The sequence below is a fragment of the Erythrolamprus reginae genome, chromosome 1 (genome assembly GCF_031021105.1).
Source record: "Erythrolamprus reginae isolate rEryReg1 chromosome 1, rEryReg1.hap1, whole genome shotgun sequence".
Taxonomy (NCBI): domain Eukaryota; kingdom Metazoa; phylum Chordata; class Lepidosauria; order Squamata; family Dipsadidae; genus Erythrolamprus; species Erythrolamprus reginae.
The window spans coordinates 152,414,179-152,429,619 of NC_091950.1; the positions used below are offsets into that span (position 1 = coordinate 152,414,179).

Genomic DNA, 15,441 nt, shown 5'->3' on the forward strand with positions numbered 1-15,441 from the left:
GATTCAAAGTGCTGGGATGGGGACTGTCGGGACACCCCCATCCCAGCACTTTGAATCCTGCCGCTTCTGCTGGATACGGGCGGTGGGCGGGGCGAGCTGCCACAGCCCCTGGCTTCCGCGCCGCCCGTCTTCATCAGAAGCGGCGGGATTCAAAGTGCTGGGGTGGGGGCCTGTCGGGACAAGCCGCGCACAAAGGCCGAGGCAAGGCTGAGCAGGCTGCGAGCGCTCTGCCAGGCGGCCAAGAAGCATTCAGGGCGAAGTGACTTCGCCCTGAATGCTTCTTGGCCGCCTGGCAGAGCGCTCGCAGCCTGCTCAGCCTTGCCTCGGCCTTTGTGCGCGGCTTGTCCCGACAGGCCCCCACCCCAGCACTTTGAATCCCGCCGCTTCTGATGAAGACGGGCGGCGCGGAAGCCAGGGGCTGTGGCAGCTCGCCCCGCCCACCGCCCGTATCCAGCAGAAGCGGCAGGATTCAAAGTGCTGGGATGGGGGTGTCCCGACAGTCCCCATCCCAGCACTTTGAATCCAGCAGCTTCTGATGAAGACGGGCGGCGCGGAAGCCAGGGGCTGTGGCAGCTCGCCCCGCCCACCGCCCGTCTTCATCAGAAGCTGCTGGATTCAAAGTGCTGGGATGGGGACTGTCGTGACACCCCCATCCCAGCACTTTGAATCCCGCCGGCCAAGAGCACTCGGGCAGAAGCTTCCCCCTCATCGCCTGTGTCTGGCAGAAGCTTCTGCCCGAGTCCTCTTGGCTGGCGGGATTCAAAGTGCTGGGGTAGGAGGTGTCCCGACAGCCCCCCCCCCACCCCAGTGCTTCGCCTCCCGCTGGGCAAGAGCGCTCGGGTGGCAGCCCCCGCTCCCCCGGCACAAAGCTAACCCCGCCCCCTGGGCAGCCAGAAGGCTCCTTTGGGAAGGCGGCCGCAGGGGTAGGAGGTGGAGAGGCAGGATAACTTTGCGCCGCTTCGGAGCCCGTTTCTTTCCTGCTGCCACTATCTCCTTGAAGGTTTTCCCAACGATGCGCTGCGCTGGGCTCCGAAGTGGTGCAAAGTTCTCCCTGCCTCCTCTGCGGTTGGGAGGCTCCTTGGGGAAGGTGGCTAGGCTTAGCAGATCAAGCCGCGCCTCCTGGATCAAGCCGCACCTCCCGGGCCTTCCGTCACTGAGCCTCGCCGGCCCGGAAAATCGCAACCCGTGTTGCCTGCGGCGTCGAGGGAAACCGAGCCAGGAGCCGCGGTGATGCTGCTCTCGGCTTGGCCTCCCTCGCCGCCGCAGGCAACACGGGCTGTGATTTTCCGGGCCGGCCAGGCTCAGCGGATCAAGCCGCGCCTCCTGTCACTGAGCCTCGCCAGCCCGGAAAATCGCAGCCCGTGTTGCCTGCGGCTGCGAGGGAAACCGAGCCAGGAGCCGCGGTGATGCTGCTCTCGGCTTGGCCTCCCTCCCCGCCGCAGGCAACACGGGCTGCAATTTTCCGGGCCACTCAGCGGATCAAGCCGCGCCTCCTGTCACAGCCTCGCCGGCCCGGAAAATCACAGCCCGTGTTGCCTGCGGCTGCGAGGGAAACCAAGCCAGGAGCCGCGGTGATGCTGCTCTCGGCTTGGCCTCCCCGCCGCAGGCAACACGGGCTGCGATTTTCCGGGCCGCTCAGCGGATCAAGCCGCGCCTCCCGTCACAGCCTCGCCGGCCCGGAAAATCGGAGCCCGTGTTGCCTGCGGCTGCGAGGGAAACCGAGCCAGGAGCCGCGGTGATGCTGCTCTCGGCTTGGCCTCCCTCCCCGCCGCAGGCAACACGGGCTGCAATTTTCCGGGCCACTCAGCGGATCAAGCCGCGCCTCCTGTCACAGCCTCGCCGGCCCGGAAAATCACAGCCCGTGTTGCCTGCGGCTGCGAGGGAAACCAAGCCAGGAGCCGCGGTGATGCTGCTCTCGGCTTGGCCTCCCTCCCCGCCGCAGGCAACACGGGCTGCGATTTTCCGGGCCGCTCAGCGGATCAAGCCGCGCCTCCCTGATCAAGCCGCGCCTCCTGTCACAGCCTCGCCGGCCCGGAAAATCACAGCCCGTGTTGCCTGCGGCTGCGGGGAAAACCGAGCCAGGAGCCGCGGTGATGCTGCTCTCGGTTTGGCCTCACTCGCCGCCGCAGGCAACACGAGCTGCAATTTTCCGGGCCGCTGAGTGGATCAAGCCGCGCCTCCCATCACTGAGCCTCGCCGGCTCAGTGACGGAAAGCCCAGGAGGCACGGCTTGATCCACTGAGCCTGGCCGGCCCGAAAGTTCGCAACGCACGTTGCCTGCGGCGGCGAGGGAAGCCAAGCAGTCGGACGCACCCTCGCCGCCGCGCCCAGCCGCTGCCCGCCCCGTCCTAGCCTGAGCCGGGCCCGTTCGGTCACGCCTCGCCCGCCGCCCGCCCGATCCTGCGCCTCCTGCTTCCCCCCCCAAGCCAAAAATACAAAGGCGGTCTGCTCCATGCTGCTCCGCCCTGCCTGTCATGCGGCAGCAGACCGTCTTTGTGTTTTTCACTGAGGGGGGAGCAGGAGGACCTTCCTGACTCCCTTCCCCAGCGCCGGACCTCCTGCCTTCCCTCCCAGCCAAAAACCCAAAGCGGCCTCCTGAACGTTTTCCGTCTTACCAACCTGCTGCCGCCGCCGCCGAGAAGCCCCGCAGCCCGGCTGTCACCTTTTAAAACAGCCGGGTGGCTTCCCAGCAGCCTCCCGAACGCCAAACCCGAACTTCCGGGTTCAGCTTCGGGAGGCTGCTGGGAAGCCCCCCGGCTGTTTTAAAAGGTGACAGCCGGGCTGCGGGGCTTCCCAGCAGCCTCCGGAATGCCGAACCCGGAAGTTCGGGTTTGGCGTTCGTAAGACGAAAAACGTTCGTAAGAAGAGGCCAAAATTTTCTGAACCCCGGGTTCGTATCACGGGTTGTTCGTAAGACGAGGGGTTCGTATCTTGAGGTACCACTGTACCTATAAAGCTGTATATGGTTGGCACTAGGGTACCTTCAGGATTGACTCCCCCAACTACCCTGTTTTCCCAAAAATAAGACATCTATAAGATCAAGCACTTATTTCCTAAGCACTTATTTCAGGGCTCAAAAAAGTATAAGACGGTCTTATTTTGGGGAAAGCAGGGCGCCAACAGCTTATCACAGAAAAAAAACTATTAGATAAATAATAATGTGATATAGCCTCCCTGTAAATATTAGTTTAACCTTTGCCTTAATGCTTTTCCACAAAGAAATAAAGTTGGATGATTCAGCAGGGCCTTTGTGAATAAATAATTTTCACTGTGCTTTTATTGAATCTTATTTATTTTATATTCTGACTTATTTTCTTTATAAATACTTAAAGGTGGCAAACATACCTAACTATCTCTTCCTCCTATTTTCTCCACAACAACCTTGTAATATGGGTTGGGCTGAGAGAGAGAGAGAGAGAGAGACCTTAAAATCAACCAATCAATAAATAATACACACACACACACACACACCTGGCACTGAAAAGATACATGACATAAAATATTTTAAAAAGCACAATTTAAGACAGAATAAACAGTTCATGTGTTGCATATGATCTTTAAGGTAATTCTATTCAAGCAGCTTAGTTCTTTGATTACTTCTGGATTACCCTGATCTTCTAAATCAAGGATAAACAATTTAGGACCCTCTACAAGATCTGAGTCACATGTCCCATAATCCCTTCTCATAACCATGTTGGCAATGTGCTTTATTAGTGTTAAAGTCCAACTGCAAATGTTTTAAATAGCAGTCTGTGGTGAATATGTTTGAAAGTAGGAATGTGTAGGAGCGAGAAGGAGGAGAACCTTTTTTTCCTTGGGTGCAGAAAGAGCATGTGTTCATGCTATCGTGCATGCACAAGTGCCCCACACCCATAATTCAATGCTTGGGGAGGGTGAAAACAGCTTCCCCGCACCCCCTGGAAGCCATCTGGAGGCTGGAAATGGCCTGTTTCCCAACTTCTGGTGGGCCCAATAGGCTCATGTTTTGCCCTTCCCAGGCTCCAAAGCTTTCCCTGGAGCCGGGGAGGGTAAAAAAAACCCTCCCCCATCTCCCCGGAGGCTCCCTGGAAGCCAAAAACGCCCTCCCAGAGCCTCTGTGCGAGCCATAAATCAGCTGACTGGCACACACATACACGTTGGAGCTGAACTAGAGCAGTGGCTCGCATGCCAATAGATATGGCTCCGTGTGCCTAGGAACTTGAGGGAATAGTTAAAGGCTGGGGGTGGTTGGTGCAGTAACAGCAAAAATGCCATTGCTGTTCTGCTGCAAACCCCATATTGTTTTAAAATCCTCTGCAATTTTAATTTGCTTTTATATTTATAATTGTTTTATGTCAATGTTTGTTATACATTGTAAGCCATCAGAATTCTCTCAAACAATGAAATAGATAGCATACAAATAAATAATAAATAAATAAAATGAAAGTGTTTTAGCCAGCTGCTGTTAATATTCTTGAAATTCAACCAATGCATATGGTAAATTTTAGTCATCTTAAGAGAGGATTTATTTATTTATTTGTTTCTTTGTATGGTTGCCTAACTCAAATAGCGTGACTCTGGGTAGTGTACCACATGAACAACAAATTAAAAAAATAAAAAAGATCACCATATAACTGTGACAGCAAACCTATGGCACGTGTGCCAGAGGTGGCATTCAGCAGCCTCTGGCCACGCAAGCCGTCACTCCACTCAGCTCCACCGCGCATATCTATGTGCCTCCTATTGGCCAGCTGGTCTTCAGGTCTCTGCCGCGCATGTGTGGGGGCATGGGCGTGCCTAGGGGCATGCATAAGAGAGCGAGGTGTGCAGGGAGACTGAATGGGGGATGGGGCACATGGGGCGGGCACATGTACAGGGGTGGCGTATGTGCACAGGGGGAGATGTGCATATGCGGGGGAATGCACAGGGGCAGGATTCATGTGCAGGGGCCGTATGTGCGTTGCATTTTGGGGTTTCATGCACATGTGTGTTTTGGGCACTCAGTCCGAAAAAGGTTAGCCATCACTACCATATAACAATAAATGAACAATATATAAATGTAAAATGGTGGTGAATCACAACAAAATAACTATAGTGGGGCTTCCATTCTATAGGCTCCTTAGTAGACCTGAGGGAAGAGGCAGGTCTTAACAGTTTTCCTAAAGGCAAGAAGAGTTGGAAATTGCATATTGGAGTATGTGTGTGTGTGTGTGTGGGAAAGTAGTTACAAAGACATAACAGGTATTCCTATTATGTCACATAATTCCTAGGTGGCATAAGATAATAATGGGAAGATTTAAAAGAAGATTCTGGAGCACACAAACTATTGGGGCCATTTTCTCCATAATCGGGAATTACTGGGTTTTGTGAACCCAACCAAGATTGATCAAAAGCAGCATTGGTTAAGATGACTTAAAGAGGATTCGTAGGTAATATAAGTTGTGTGAGCCGCCCCGAGTCTTCGGAGAGGGGCGGCATACAAATCAAACAAACAAACAAACAAACAAACAAATTCAGAGTAAAATTATAAGACAGTCTGATATTTTGCACACATTTTTTGATGACTTTTTGATTTTAAATGCTTAGTTATAAGAATTTTTTAAAGTTATTATCCTATTAATTGGCCTAGAATGTTTTAATCTATTGTATTTTTTATTAAAATGTTGTAAGCCGCCCCGAGTCCACGGAGAAGGATGGCATATAAGTCCAATGAATGAATGAATGAATGAATGAATGAATGAATGAATGAATGAATGAATAAATAAATAAATAAATTTAGGAATGAAATCAGTCAGAAAAATTAAGTGATCATCATGTAAAGATGATGTAGAAATATAAGAAAATATGTCCAGGAAGCTCAGGAGACTAACCGTTCTATAGTACTATAATTTAAATGTTATGGAGAAGTTTTATAGAAAGATACACATCACAAATATTTATTGCCATCATTCTAGAGAACTAAATATATATGAATGTCAAACTGATCCCCAGCTGAATGGTAAACATATACTACTAGGGCAGATCAGTTTAACTTATAATCAAAGATCAGTACAACTAATGCATTAACAAGATACAATAGAGGGTTAAAATACATTAATATAATGACCTAACTAGTGTCTAATAAGTGAGATCTAAGATTTGTAAACATTAAAATTATACTAAATATAACATTTAAAATTGCAGCAAGATAATGAGCAAATAAAATTTAATATAGGGTTAAAAGACATTTTTAGAATGGTTTAACTAGCATCTGATAGGTAAAATCCGGGCTGCAGCCTCTATTAAACACTAAAATTACATTAAATATAAAGCATCTAAAATTTACAGCAACGTATCTGAAACTATTAAGTAACAACAAAGTAATAATATATCAAATATAAGCAAATCATAGTTACAGGACATGTACTATAGCAGATGTCCCTAATCCTAGGGCTAAGGACTGGTTGCATGTTTGGGATCTAGGTTGTGCTTCCTCCCGGATCCCTGGTGCCAAAAATGTTGGAGACTGCTGCGCTATTGCCAATTCACTTCAGGACTCAGCTGGCAAGCGGCGCGAGCGAACGGCGTGGGCGGGCGAAGGGCGGGCGCGCGGCGGGCGCGCGGGCAGGCAGGCGGCGGACAAGCCGTTCGCTCGCGCCGCTCGCTCGTGCCACTTCCCAGCTGAGTCCTGAAGCCAATTCGCTTCAGGACTCAGCTGGGAAGCGGCGCGAGCGAACGGCGTGGGCGGGCGGCGGGCGGGCAGGCAGGCGGCGGACAAGCCGCTCGCTCGCGCCGCTTCCCAGCTGAGTCCTGAAGCCAATTCGCTTCAGGACTCAGCTGGGAAGCGGCGCGAGCGAACGGCGTGGGTGGGTGAAGGGCGAGCGGCGGGCGGGCAGGCAGGCCGCGGACAAGTCGTTCGCTCGCGCCGCTTCCCAGCTGAGTCCTGAAGCCAATTCGCTTCAGAACTCAGCTGGGAAGCGGCGCGAGCGAACGGCGTGGGCGGGCGAAGGGCGGGCGAGCGGCAGCGAGGAGTTTGCGTGGGCGGTGGGGAAACCCCAGCGCCGCTTCCCAGCTGAGTCCCGAAGCCAAACGCGGAAGTTCGCCTTTGCCTTCTGGCTTCAGGACTCAGCTGGGAAGCGGCGCGAGCGAACGGCGTGGGCGGGCGAAGGGCGGGCGAGCGGCGGGCGCACGGGCAGGCAGGCGGCGGACGAGCGGCGGGCGCGGCAGCAGCGAGGAGTTTGCGTGGGCGGTGGGGAAACTCCTCGCTGATGCCCGCCGCTCGCCCTCCCGCCAGCAAGAGGGGGAAGACCCAGGGAAGCCGCCCAGCAGCTGATCTGCCCGGCGCCATCTACGCATGCGTGGCCATAGAAAAAAAAGGGCGCGCATGCGCAGATGGTGTTTTGACTTCCGGGTTGAAAAATTGCCATATAGCCGTTCGCAATGATCGGGATCGCGATACCCGGGGGATCACTGTACTGTGTTCAGTTCTGGAGACCTCATGTTCAAAAATATATTGACAAAATTGAACGGGTCCAAAGGCGGACTACAAAAATGGTGGAAGGTCTTAAGCATAAAACTTATCGAGAAAGACTTAATGAACTCAATTTGCATAGTGTGGAGGACAGAATGGAAATGGAGGACATGATTGAAACATTTAAATATGTTAAAGGGTGAAATAAAGTTCAGGAGGGAAGTATTTTTAATAGGAAAGTGAACACAAACAAGGGGGCACAGTCTGAGGTTAGTTGGGAAAAAGATCAGAAGCAAGTGAGAAAATATTATTTTACTGAAACAGTAGTAGATGCTTGGAACAAACTACCAGCAGACGTGGTTGGTAAATCCACAGTAACTGAATTTAAACATGCCTGGGATAAACATATATCTATCCTAAGATAAAATACAGTAAATAGCATAACGTTAGACTAGATGAACCATGAGGTCTTTTTCTGCCGTCAATCTTCTATGTTTCTATGAAGGTTAAGTGAACCCTTTGCTTCAGGGTTTGTTTTGCTTGTTTTATTCTGACTTAAGGACTATGGAGGGAGAGTATCTTTACTTGAAAAGGTTGGGTTCAACAGTCTTGATCCATGTACCCTGTTTTCCCCAAAATAAGACATCCCCTAATAATAAGCCCAATCGAGCTTTTGAGTGCATGGCAATAAGGCCAAGTGCTTATTCCAGGGTCTTATTTTCAGGGAAACACAGTAGATTGAATATTAATGATGCTAAATCTTGGGGAGAAAAGTTGATTTAACCAAAAGTTTATAGAAGCTAGACACTTATCATACCTGTCTCATTTCATTTTCATTTTTGTTTTTTTATTTGTTTAGGCAATAAAATAATTCTAATGGGAACACTGTTCTGAAATTCGTTTTTGCTGGATGCCATTATGGGTGAGTTCCAAACATATGCCTGAGGATGTAATAATCCAAGACTAAATTTAAATATGATTAATGATTAATATTAAATGATTAATATTAAAACTCTAGGGTGTTTTTTTAAATCACATAAACATATGAATAGAATAAAATACAATTGTTGCTGACAGAAAATATAAGTAAAGGAAGGAATACTACCAAAATTACTATCTAATATCAAGGTGTTGAGATCCATATTACGAATGCTTTTAAAGTTACAATGCAAACTATCCTTACATTCTATTTACGCTTCTTAATCGATTTGTTTTTTATGATTTTTAAAAACTTAGTTTGACAAGTGCATTTCCTTGTTTCATAGATGAACAGCAAGCTTTGAATTCAATCATGCAGGATTTGGCAGTTCTTCATAAGGCAAGTCGTCCTGCTTTGCCGCTTCAAGAAATGGGAAAGGGAAAGTTAACTTCACCCAAAAAACAGGTGATCATATAATGTGTTTGCCCAGCACATTGAAGAATTTTTGCCTATAATTTTTACATTGATTTGTAGTATGTATATTTTAGAAGTTTAAATGAAATGGTTTTAAAATTACACAACAGATTTTAAACATACATGCTGTATATGTTGATTTATTTTGTGTGTTCCTTTCTAATCAGTATACGGGTAATAATGCTTCAAAAGATTGGAAAAATTTGTATGCAATCCTTACCTCCAGATACATGTTTTTATAAGCTTGTTGAAAGGATATCTTTATCAATGCCATTGAATACTATAAATAAGTTTATATACGGTAATTCTCTTACAGAATGATATACGAGTCAAATTTGAACATCGAGGAGAAAAAAGGTAAATAACTCATTTTAGCAAATTTCTGTTATGTTCCAAATATGAGAACTTTTTACATTTTTTCATTGTTTCATAAGTTTATAGAATCTTGACTTAATTTAAAACTACCTACTCAATCTTTGAAAACCATAACAATTAGTGATTTTTTTAAAAAAACCTGCACAGTTTAAGGTTGCAGTTGGTTCAGGAACTTAAAAAATCAAGACATAGATGCAATGTTACATAACTATTGGTACACTGTTTAGCAGTGGTGGTTCCAGCAGCCATAGTAACCATAGTAACCCCACGACTGTGTGGGTCATTAAGTGGGAAGAGTCTGGAATCTTAAAGTAGCAAGCAAAATGAGGGATGCCAGAGGGGCAAAAGTTCCGAAGTGCAGGCAGGTGGGCAGGTGCAGTGGAAGACAGGGAGATGCCATAGACAGGTACTCTAGAGGGCAGATTAACATATTGCAAATAAGTGCTATGGAGCACAGGCAAATGATAGGGAAAGGTGTTGCAGGCAGGTCATACAGAATGTGAGTGAGTGTCAGTGGGTGACAGGCACTACAGAATTGTGGCAATTTATAGGCTGTCTGAGTCCATCAGAAGATAGATAGTCCATCAGAAGATGGGCGGCCTATAAATTGAAATAATAAAATAAAAATGATAAAAAGGTTAAAAGCAACAAGAGTGACTTTTGACTTCTATTCAGGCTCCCCATTAGATTTGCTTCAGGGAAGCTGGCAGGGAGTGTTGGGAATCATGATCATGTGACTGTGGAGAGGCTGCTATGACTAGAATTCTGAGGACCTGTTGTAAACTCTCCTTGTTCAGCACTTTTGTAATTTTGAACAGTCACTGAGCAAATGTCAGAATCCAATGACTATAAAAGTATGATGACTTTTGTTTAATTTTGAATTTCTGCTTAAATAATAGATGAAATAGTATACTATACTGCAATCTTTAGGTTTTTATTTCAGGCCAAGATGTCTAAATAGCTACATAGACAGACAGGTTATTCTGGCAAACAAATTTCAAAATGCTGATATATTATATTCCATGTGAAATTGTAAATCGTGTAGTACAAATTATTTTTAATATAGAAATTAATTCCTAGAATACTTGGCTGAGTTAAAATGTTGCAAATTAAAGTTTAGTTTACATTGGTTTATCCTATGATACTTGTACTTAAGTAGATAACTTCCTAGGAAGGCTTTCTAATACCTTATTGGGAAATTTGTATAAGCCCAACAAAATAATCTTTTTATTGTCAGTAAGCTCATTAGCCTCCTCCTGTAGTGGTAAGAAATAAGGTATACAGTGTTCCCTCGATTTTCGCGGGGGTTACGTTCCAAGACATCCCGCGAAAGTCGATTTTCCGCGAAGTAGCGGTGCGGAAGTAAAAACAGCATTTTTGGCTATGGACAGCCAAAAACTACCCCCACGCACCCTTTTTCAAGGCAGCGCAAGGAGCCGGGCTTGAAATTAGGGCAGGGAGCGACGAAAGTGCGGAGGCTGGCAAAGATTGCTTTGAATGTCGGCTGCCCCCGCCCCCCCAGCACCTCCGGCCCCCTCGCCGCTACCGCCCGCCCGCCCAATCAACCCCTCTCACCGGCTTTCTTCGGACACGGGTCCTCCTGCAGCAGCGCTGGCGGCTACGGCTTCTCATCCTCCTCATTCGGCTGGTAGCCGCTCTGAGCGCTTTGAGAATGCCTGCTTCGCCCCTCTCACAGTCCCTTAGCTGAGAGCACTTTCGTCCCAGCTATCAGCGAGGGGGCTGCAGGAGAGGTGGGGGCAGGTGTTCTCACAGAGAGGGAGAGGGAGAAAAAGAGAGAGAGCAAGAGGGGGGAGAGTGGAAGGTAGAGAGAGAAAAATGATAGAAAAAGGGAGAAAAAAGAGAAATGAGAAAATGATTGAAGCAGAGAATGACAGAAAATGATTGAAGCAGAGAATGACAGGAGAGAAAGAGAGAGAGAAGTGACTCTTGGTGATGACGTATGGCATCATCGGGTGGGAAAAACTGGTATAGAAAAAAAAACCGCGGAATATTTTTTAATTAATATTTTTTGAAAAACCGTGGTATAGCCATTTCGCGAAGTTTGAATCCGCGAAAATCGAGGGATCACTGTAATTTGGTTATTGCATTTTGCAATATTTTGAGATACCAGTCATAATTGAAATCATGAAGTTGAAGTTTCTCCCTTGGAAGGAAAGGAAAGGGATAAGCCTTTATTTAGTCTTTTGTAGAGGCAAAGAAAGGAATGAGAACTCAGTTCTCCATTACAATTGAATTCAGCTGGTTCAATTATTGGGAAAAGTAGTTTGCCTTTCCTTTTTTTCAAGATGGACTTTCATAATTATAATGTGTAATTTTCATTCCTCTAAATTATTTCTAATAAAGTTGTATCCTACTTTATAGAATCCTACAGTTTTCTAGACCTATCAAACTAGAAGATCTTGCATCAAAAGCTAAAGTTGCCTTTGGACAGTCCATGAATTTGTATTACAGCAATAATGAGGTAAATAATGGGTTTTTAGACTGTTCTTTGCAATGTTGATATAGTGAAAACTTGGTGTCAAAACTATTTGAAGCTCTGGGACATATTTAAGGTTTGCAGTGGGTTACACTCCTTGTGCCATTTATAGTGTAACTTTTTATTTTCATAAAAATAATATTTCATAAAATTGTGTATTGATGTAATAAGATTTTTCAGTATGTTTTTGGAAAATAGGAAAAGGAAACAAAAATATTTAATGTTATATATTTTTTAAGAAATGTAATACAACTCCTTTGGAAGATATGATTGGAAAATAAATTAAGAATAATAATAATAATAATAATAATAATAATAATAATAATAATAATAATAATAATAATAATTATTATTATTATTATTATTATTATTATTATTATTTATTAGGTTTGTATGCCGCCCCTCTCCGAGAACTCGGAGCTGCTCACAACAATAGATACAATAAAATAAAAATCCAATATAAACTATATTAAAAGCCCCATTATTATAAAAAACTAACAATTCTAAAACAATCATACCAATCTCATATGTTGAGTCAGGAAAGGTAAGGGGAGAAATCAATCCCCCCATGCTTAGCAGTATAGATGGGTCTTCAACATCTTACGGAAGGCAAGGAGGGTGGGGGAAATTCGAATCTCAGGGGGGAGTTAATTCCAGAGGGCCGGGGCCACCCTAGGTCCCGCCAGACGACATTGTTTAATCGATGGGACCCGGAGAAGGCCGATTCTGTGGGAACTAATAGGCTGCTGGGATTTGTGAGGCAGAAGGCGGTCCCATAGGTATTCTGGTACAATGCCTTTATAGGTCATTACCAACACTTTGAATTGTGACCGGAAACTGATTGGCAGCCAATGCAAGCTGCGGAGTGTTGACGAGACGTGGGCGTATCTAGGGAGGCCCATGATAGCTTGCGCGGCCGCATTCTGAACGATCTGAAGTTTCCGAACACTTTTCAAAGGTAGCCCCATATAGAGAGCGTTGCAGTAGTCGAACCTCGAGGTGATAAGGGTCTGCGTGACTGTGAGCAAAGACTCCCTGTCCAAGTAGGGCCGCAACTGGTGCACCAGGCGAACCTGGGCAAACGCCCTCCCCACCACAGCCGAAAGATGGTGTTCTAATGTTAGCTGTGGATCAAGGAGGATGCCCAAGTTGCGGACCCTCTTCGAGGGGGTCAACAATTCCCCCCCAGGGTAATGGACGGACAGATAGAATTGTCCTTGGGAGGCAGAACCCACAGCCACTCCGTCTTGTCAGAGTTGAGTTTGAGTCTGTTGACACCCAACCAGACCCCAATAGCCTCCAGGCACCAGCACATCACTTCCACTGCTTCGCTGACTGGACATGGGGTGGAGATGTAGAACTGGGTATCATCAGCATACTGTAGGTTATTAAATATAAAATCTGTGAATTGGTTAGAGTTTGCAGAATATGATCAGAAACAACAACCTTGTCTATAATATGACATTAAAAATTTAGAACTCTTTCAGTAACAGTATATCATTGCTAAATCAACAATTGAAGATTGAACAACAATAATAACTTATCTTACTTTTCTGAATGTATCTAGGCAGAATGCTAGAAATGCCATACCATTTAAAGTAATTTCTATGAGGGTTGGCAGAAACTATTCATAATTACAGATTTTCTCCTCTTCATATTATTTGCCATTCAAGCTACTTTACTATATTTACTACCTTACTGCTATACCTTACCCTTCTCTAAATCTGTATTTTTAATCTAATTCAAGTTTGCTAAACTTCACTTCACTTAACTATAGTACGTTAAGGCATCAGGCAAGAAATCCCACCTTCAGGCTAGAAATCCCACCTTTGGTAAGACAATGGCAAACCACTTCCAAAAAGTCTTGCAATGGCAAACCACTTTTTGCCTAGAAAACTGCAAGAACTGGTCCAAGTAGTTGCCAGGAATCATCACTGAGCTTACGGCATGAACAGGTCTTTTCCAAATACGATTGGTTTGCTGTCTTTAGTTCTTTATAAAAATAATAAAGGCAGGATATAAATAAATAAATACAATTATTCATCTTTAGTTTGTGAAATAGTTAACTACATTCCATAATATAAAAAGTTAATATATATTCTTATGTTGAAGTTTATGTTATTTTTCAGGAACTCGTAACCCTGTAAAGCAAAAAAGTTCTCTTTTTTGCAGAATTGAAAAAAAATTAGATGATAATTATAACAGTAATAAAATATTTATTAAATATTGTTTAATAGTTAAATATTAAGAAATTGTTATTTGTTTCTTTTGTATCCTGCCTTTATTATTTTTTACGAATAAATCAAGGAGGTGAACATATCCAACACACCTTCCTTTGCCTGTTTTCCCCACCACAACAAGCAGAGGGAAAGGGGCGGCATACAAATCTAATAAATAAACAAATAAATAAATAAATTGGGCTGAGAAAGTTATAGGCCCAAAGTCACCCAGCTGACTTTCATGGGAAAGGCAGGACCTGAACTCATGGTTTGTAGCCTGGTGCCTTAACAACTAGACCAAATTGGTTTTCTTAATATTTTGTTTTTTAGCATTGTTTTGGTATTTTTTTTTTATTTTAGCATTTTGTTTTAGTATTTTAGTAGTATTAAAAAGAAAAAAAACACCTAAGCATTTGCATTGCAGTTATAAAATCTTAGAATATTTGATCAGATTGCTCGAAATCCTTTTCCTTGTCCTTTATGGAGAAAATAATAGTTGACATGATGAAATAGCACATTTCATCAGTTCAATGCTGCAAATCAGATGTGGATTTATTTTTCTTTTATCTACTTCCCTCCATGTATTAACAGGCCTTAATTTAATATGCCTCATTAAATTTCAAAAACTACAGCCATAAAGAACATATGTATTGTTAACAAGTAGTATTTGGGATATGGGAAAACCTGGTTAATTTTTACTATGATTATATCTTTCTGCTGATTACAGATCCTGCTTAGCCAAATTGTCATAATTAAACATCCTTTTTGTCGCTCATTTCTACCCTTTTTCTAGCATGCTATTCTTTAGTTCTGCTAAATACTAATTATTGAAGACAGTTGGTGTTCCTACAGACCACAAAACCTAAGGTGTATATACATTATTTATATTTAACTTGTACTTTAATTTTGTGAATTTTTCCAATGTATAGCTGGTAATTCCATTAGCTGTCCAGGATGATCTGGACAAAGCTGTGGAGCTCCTTGATCGCAGCGTTCACATGAAGAGCCTCAAGATACTGCTCGTTGCTCATGGAAACACTCAGGTGTGTTAAGGCTTTGTGTAAATTTGTATATTGCTGTAACACTTTCCCTCTGTTTGCTTGTGACCTCTAACAGCCTAATCTCTCTGGAAAATTGCTATCTATCCCCTCCCTTTATGGAGGAGTATTTTTCTTTAGGTTCTAGTTTCAGAAAGCCACAAAGCTCGTTTTCATTAACAAGTTATTTTTGATCAAATCTATTAAAAAGGTCTAAGTCAAAATTATTATTTGGACAATGTCTCCATGAATTCTCATTCTTTGTCTTGTAACTTATGAAGTTTGGTTATTTTCATGTGCACATTATCTGTATTTGTAACTCATAAAATCCAAGTCTGTGCAGTATATATGGTATAACAACGTTTAAATAATAATATAGTACATATTGCACATAATAAACCATGTATGTACGCTCATAGAGTATTCATGAAATATAAATTGCAATCACAAAATTCATTACGATGTTTTTACTTTAAAGGTTAGAAATGTTA

At 44.4% G+C, this 15,441-nt stretch overlaps 1 protein-coding gene across 1 annotated transcript in view; it reads left to right on the plus strand.

Moving 5' to 3' along the window:
- The window catches only part of MAP3K2 (mitogen-activated protein kinase kinase kinase 2), a 47,925-nt gene that overhangs the window by 11,920 nt on the left and 20,564 nt on the right, over window positions 1-15,441 (plus strand). The window contains exons 2-6 of the mRNA XM_070729842.1: window positions 8,289-8,351; window positions 8,695-8,813; window positions 9,139-9,179; window positions 11,580-11,679; window positions 14,843-14,956. Coding sequence (XP_070585943.1) covers window positions 8,348-8,351; window positions 8,695-8,813; window positions 9,139-9,179; window positions 11,580-11,679; window positions 14,843-14,956 — 378 coding nt within the window. The 5' untranslated portion in view covers window positions 8,289-8,347. The remainder of the gene's footprint in view (window positions 1-8,288; window positions 8,352-8,694; window positions 8,814-9,138; window positions 9,180-11,579; window positions 11,680-14,842; window positions 14,957-15,441) is intronic.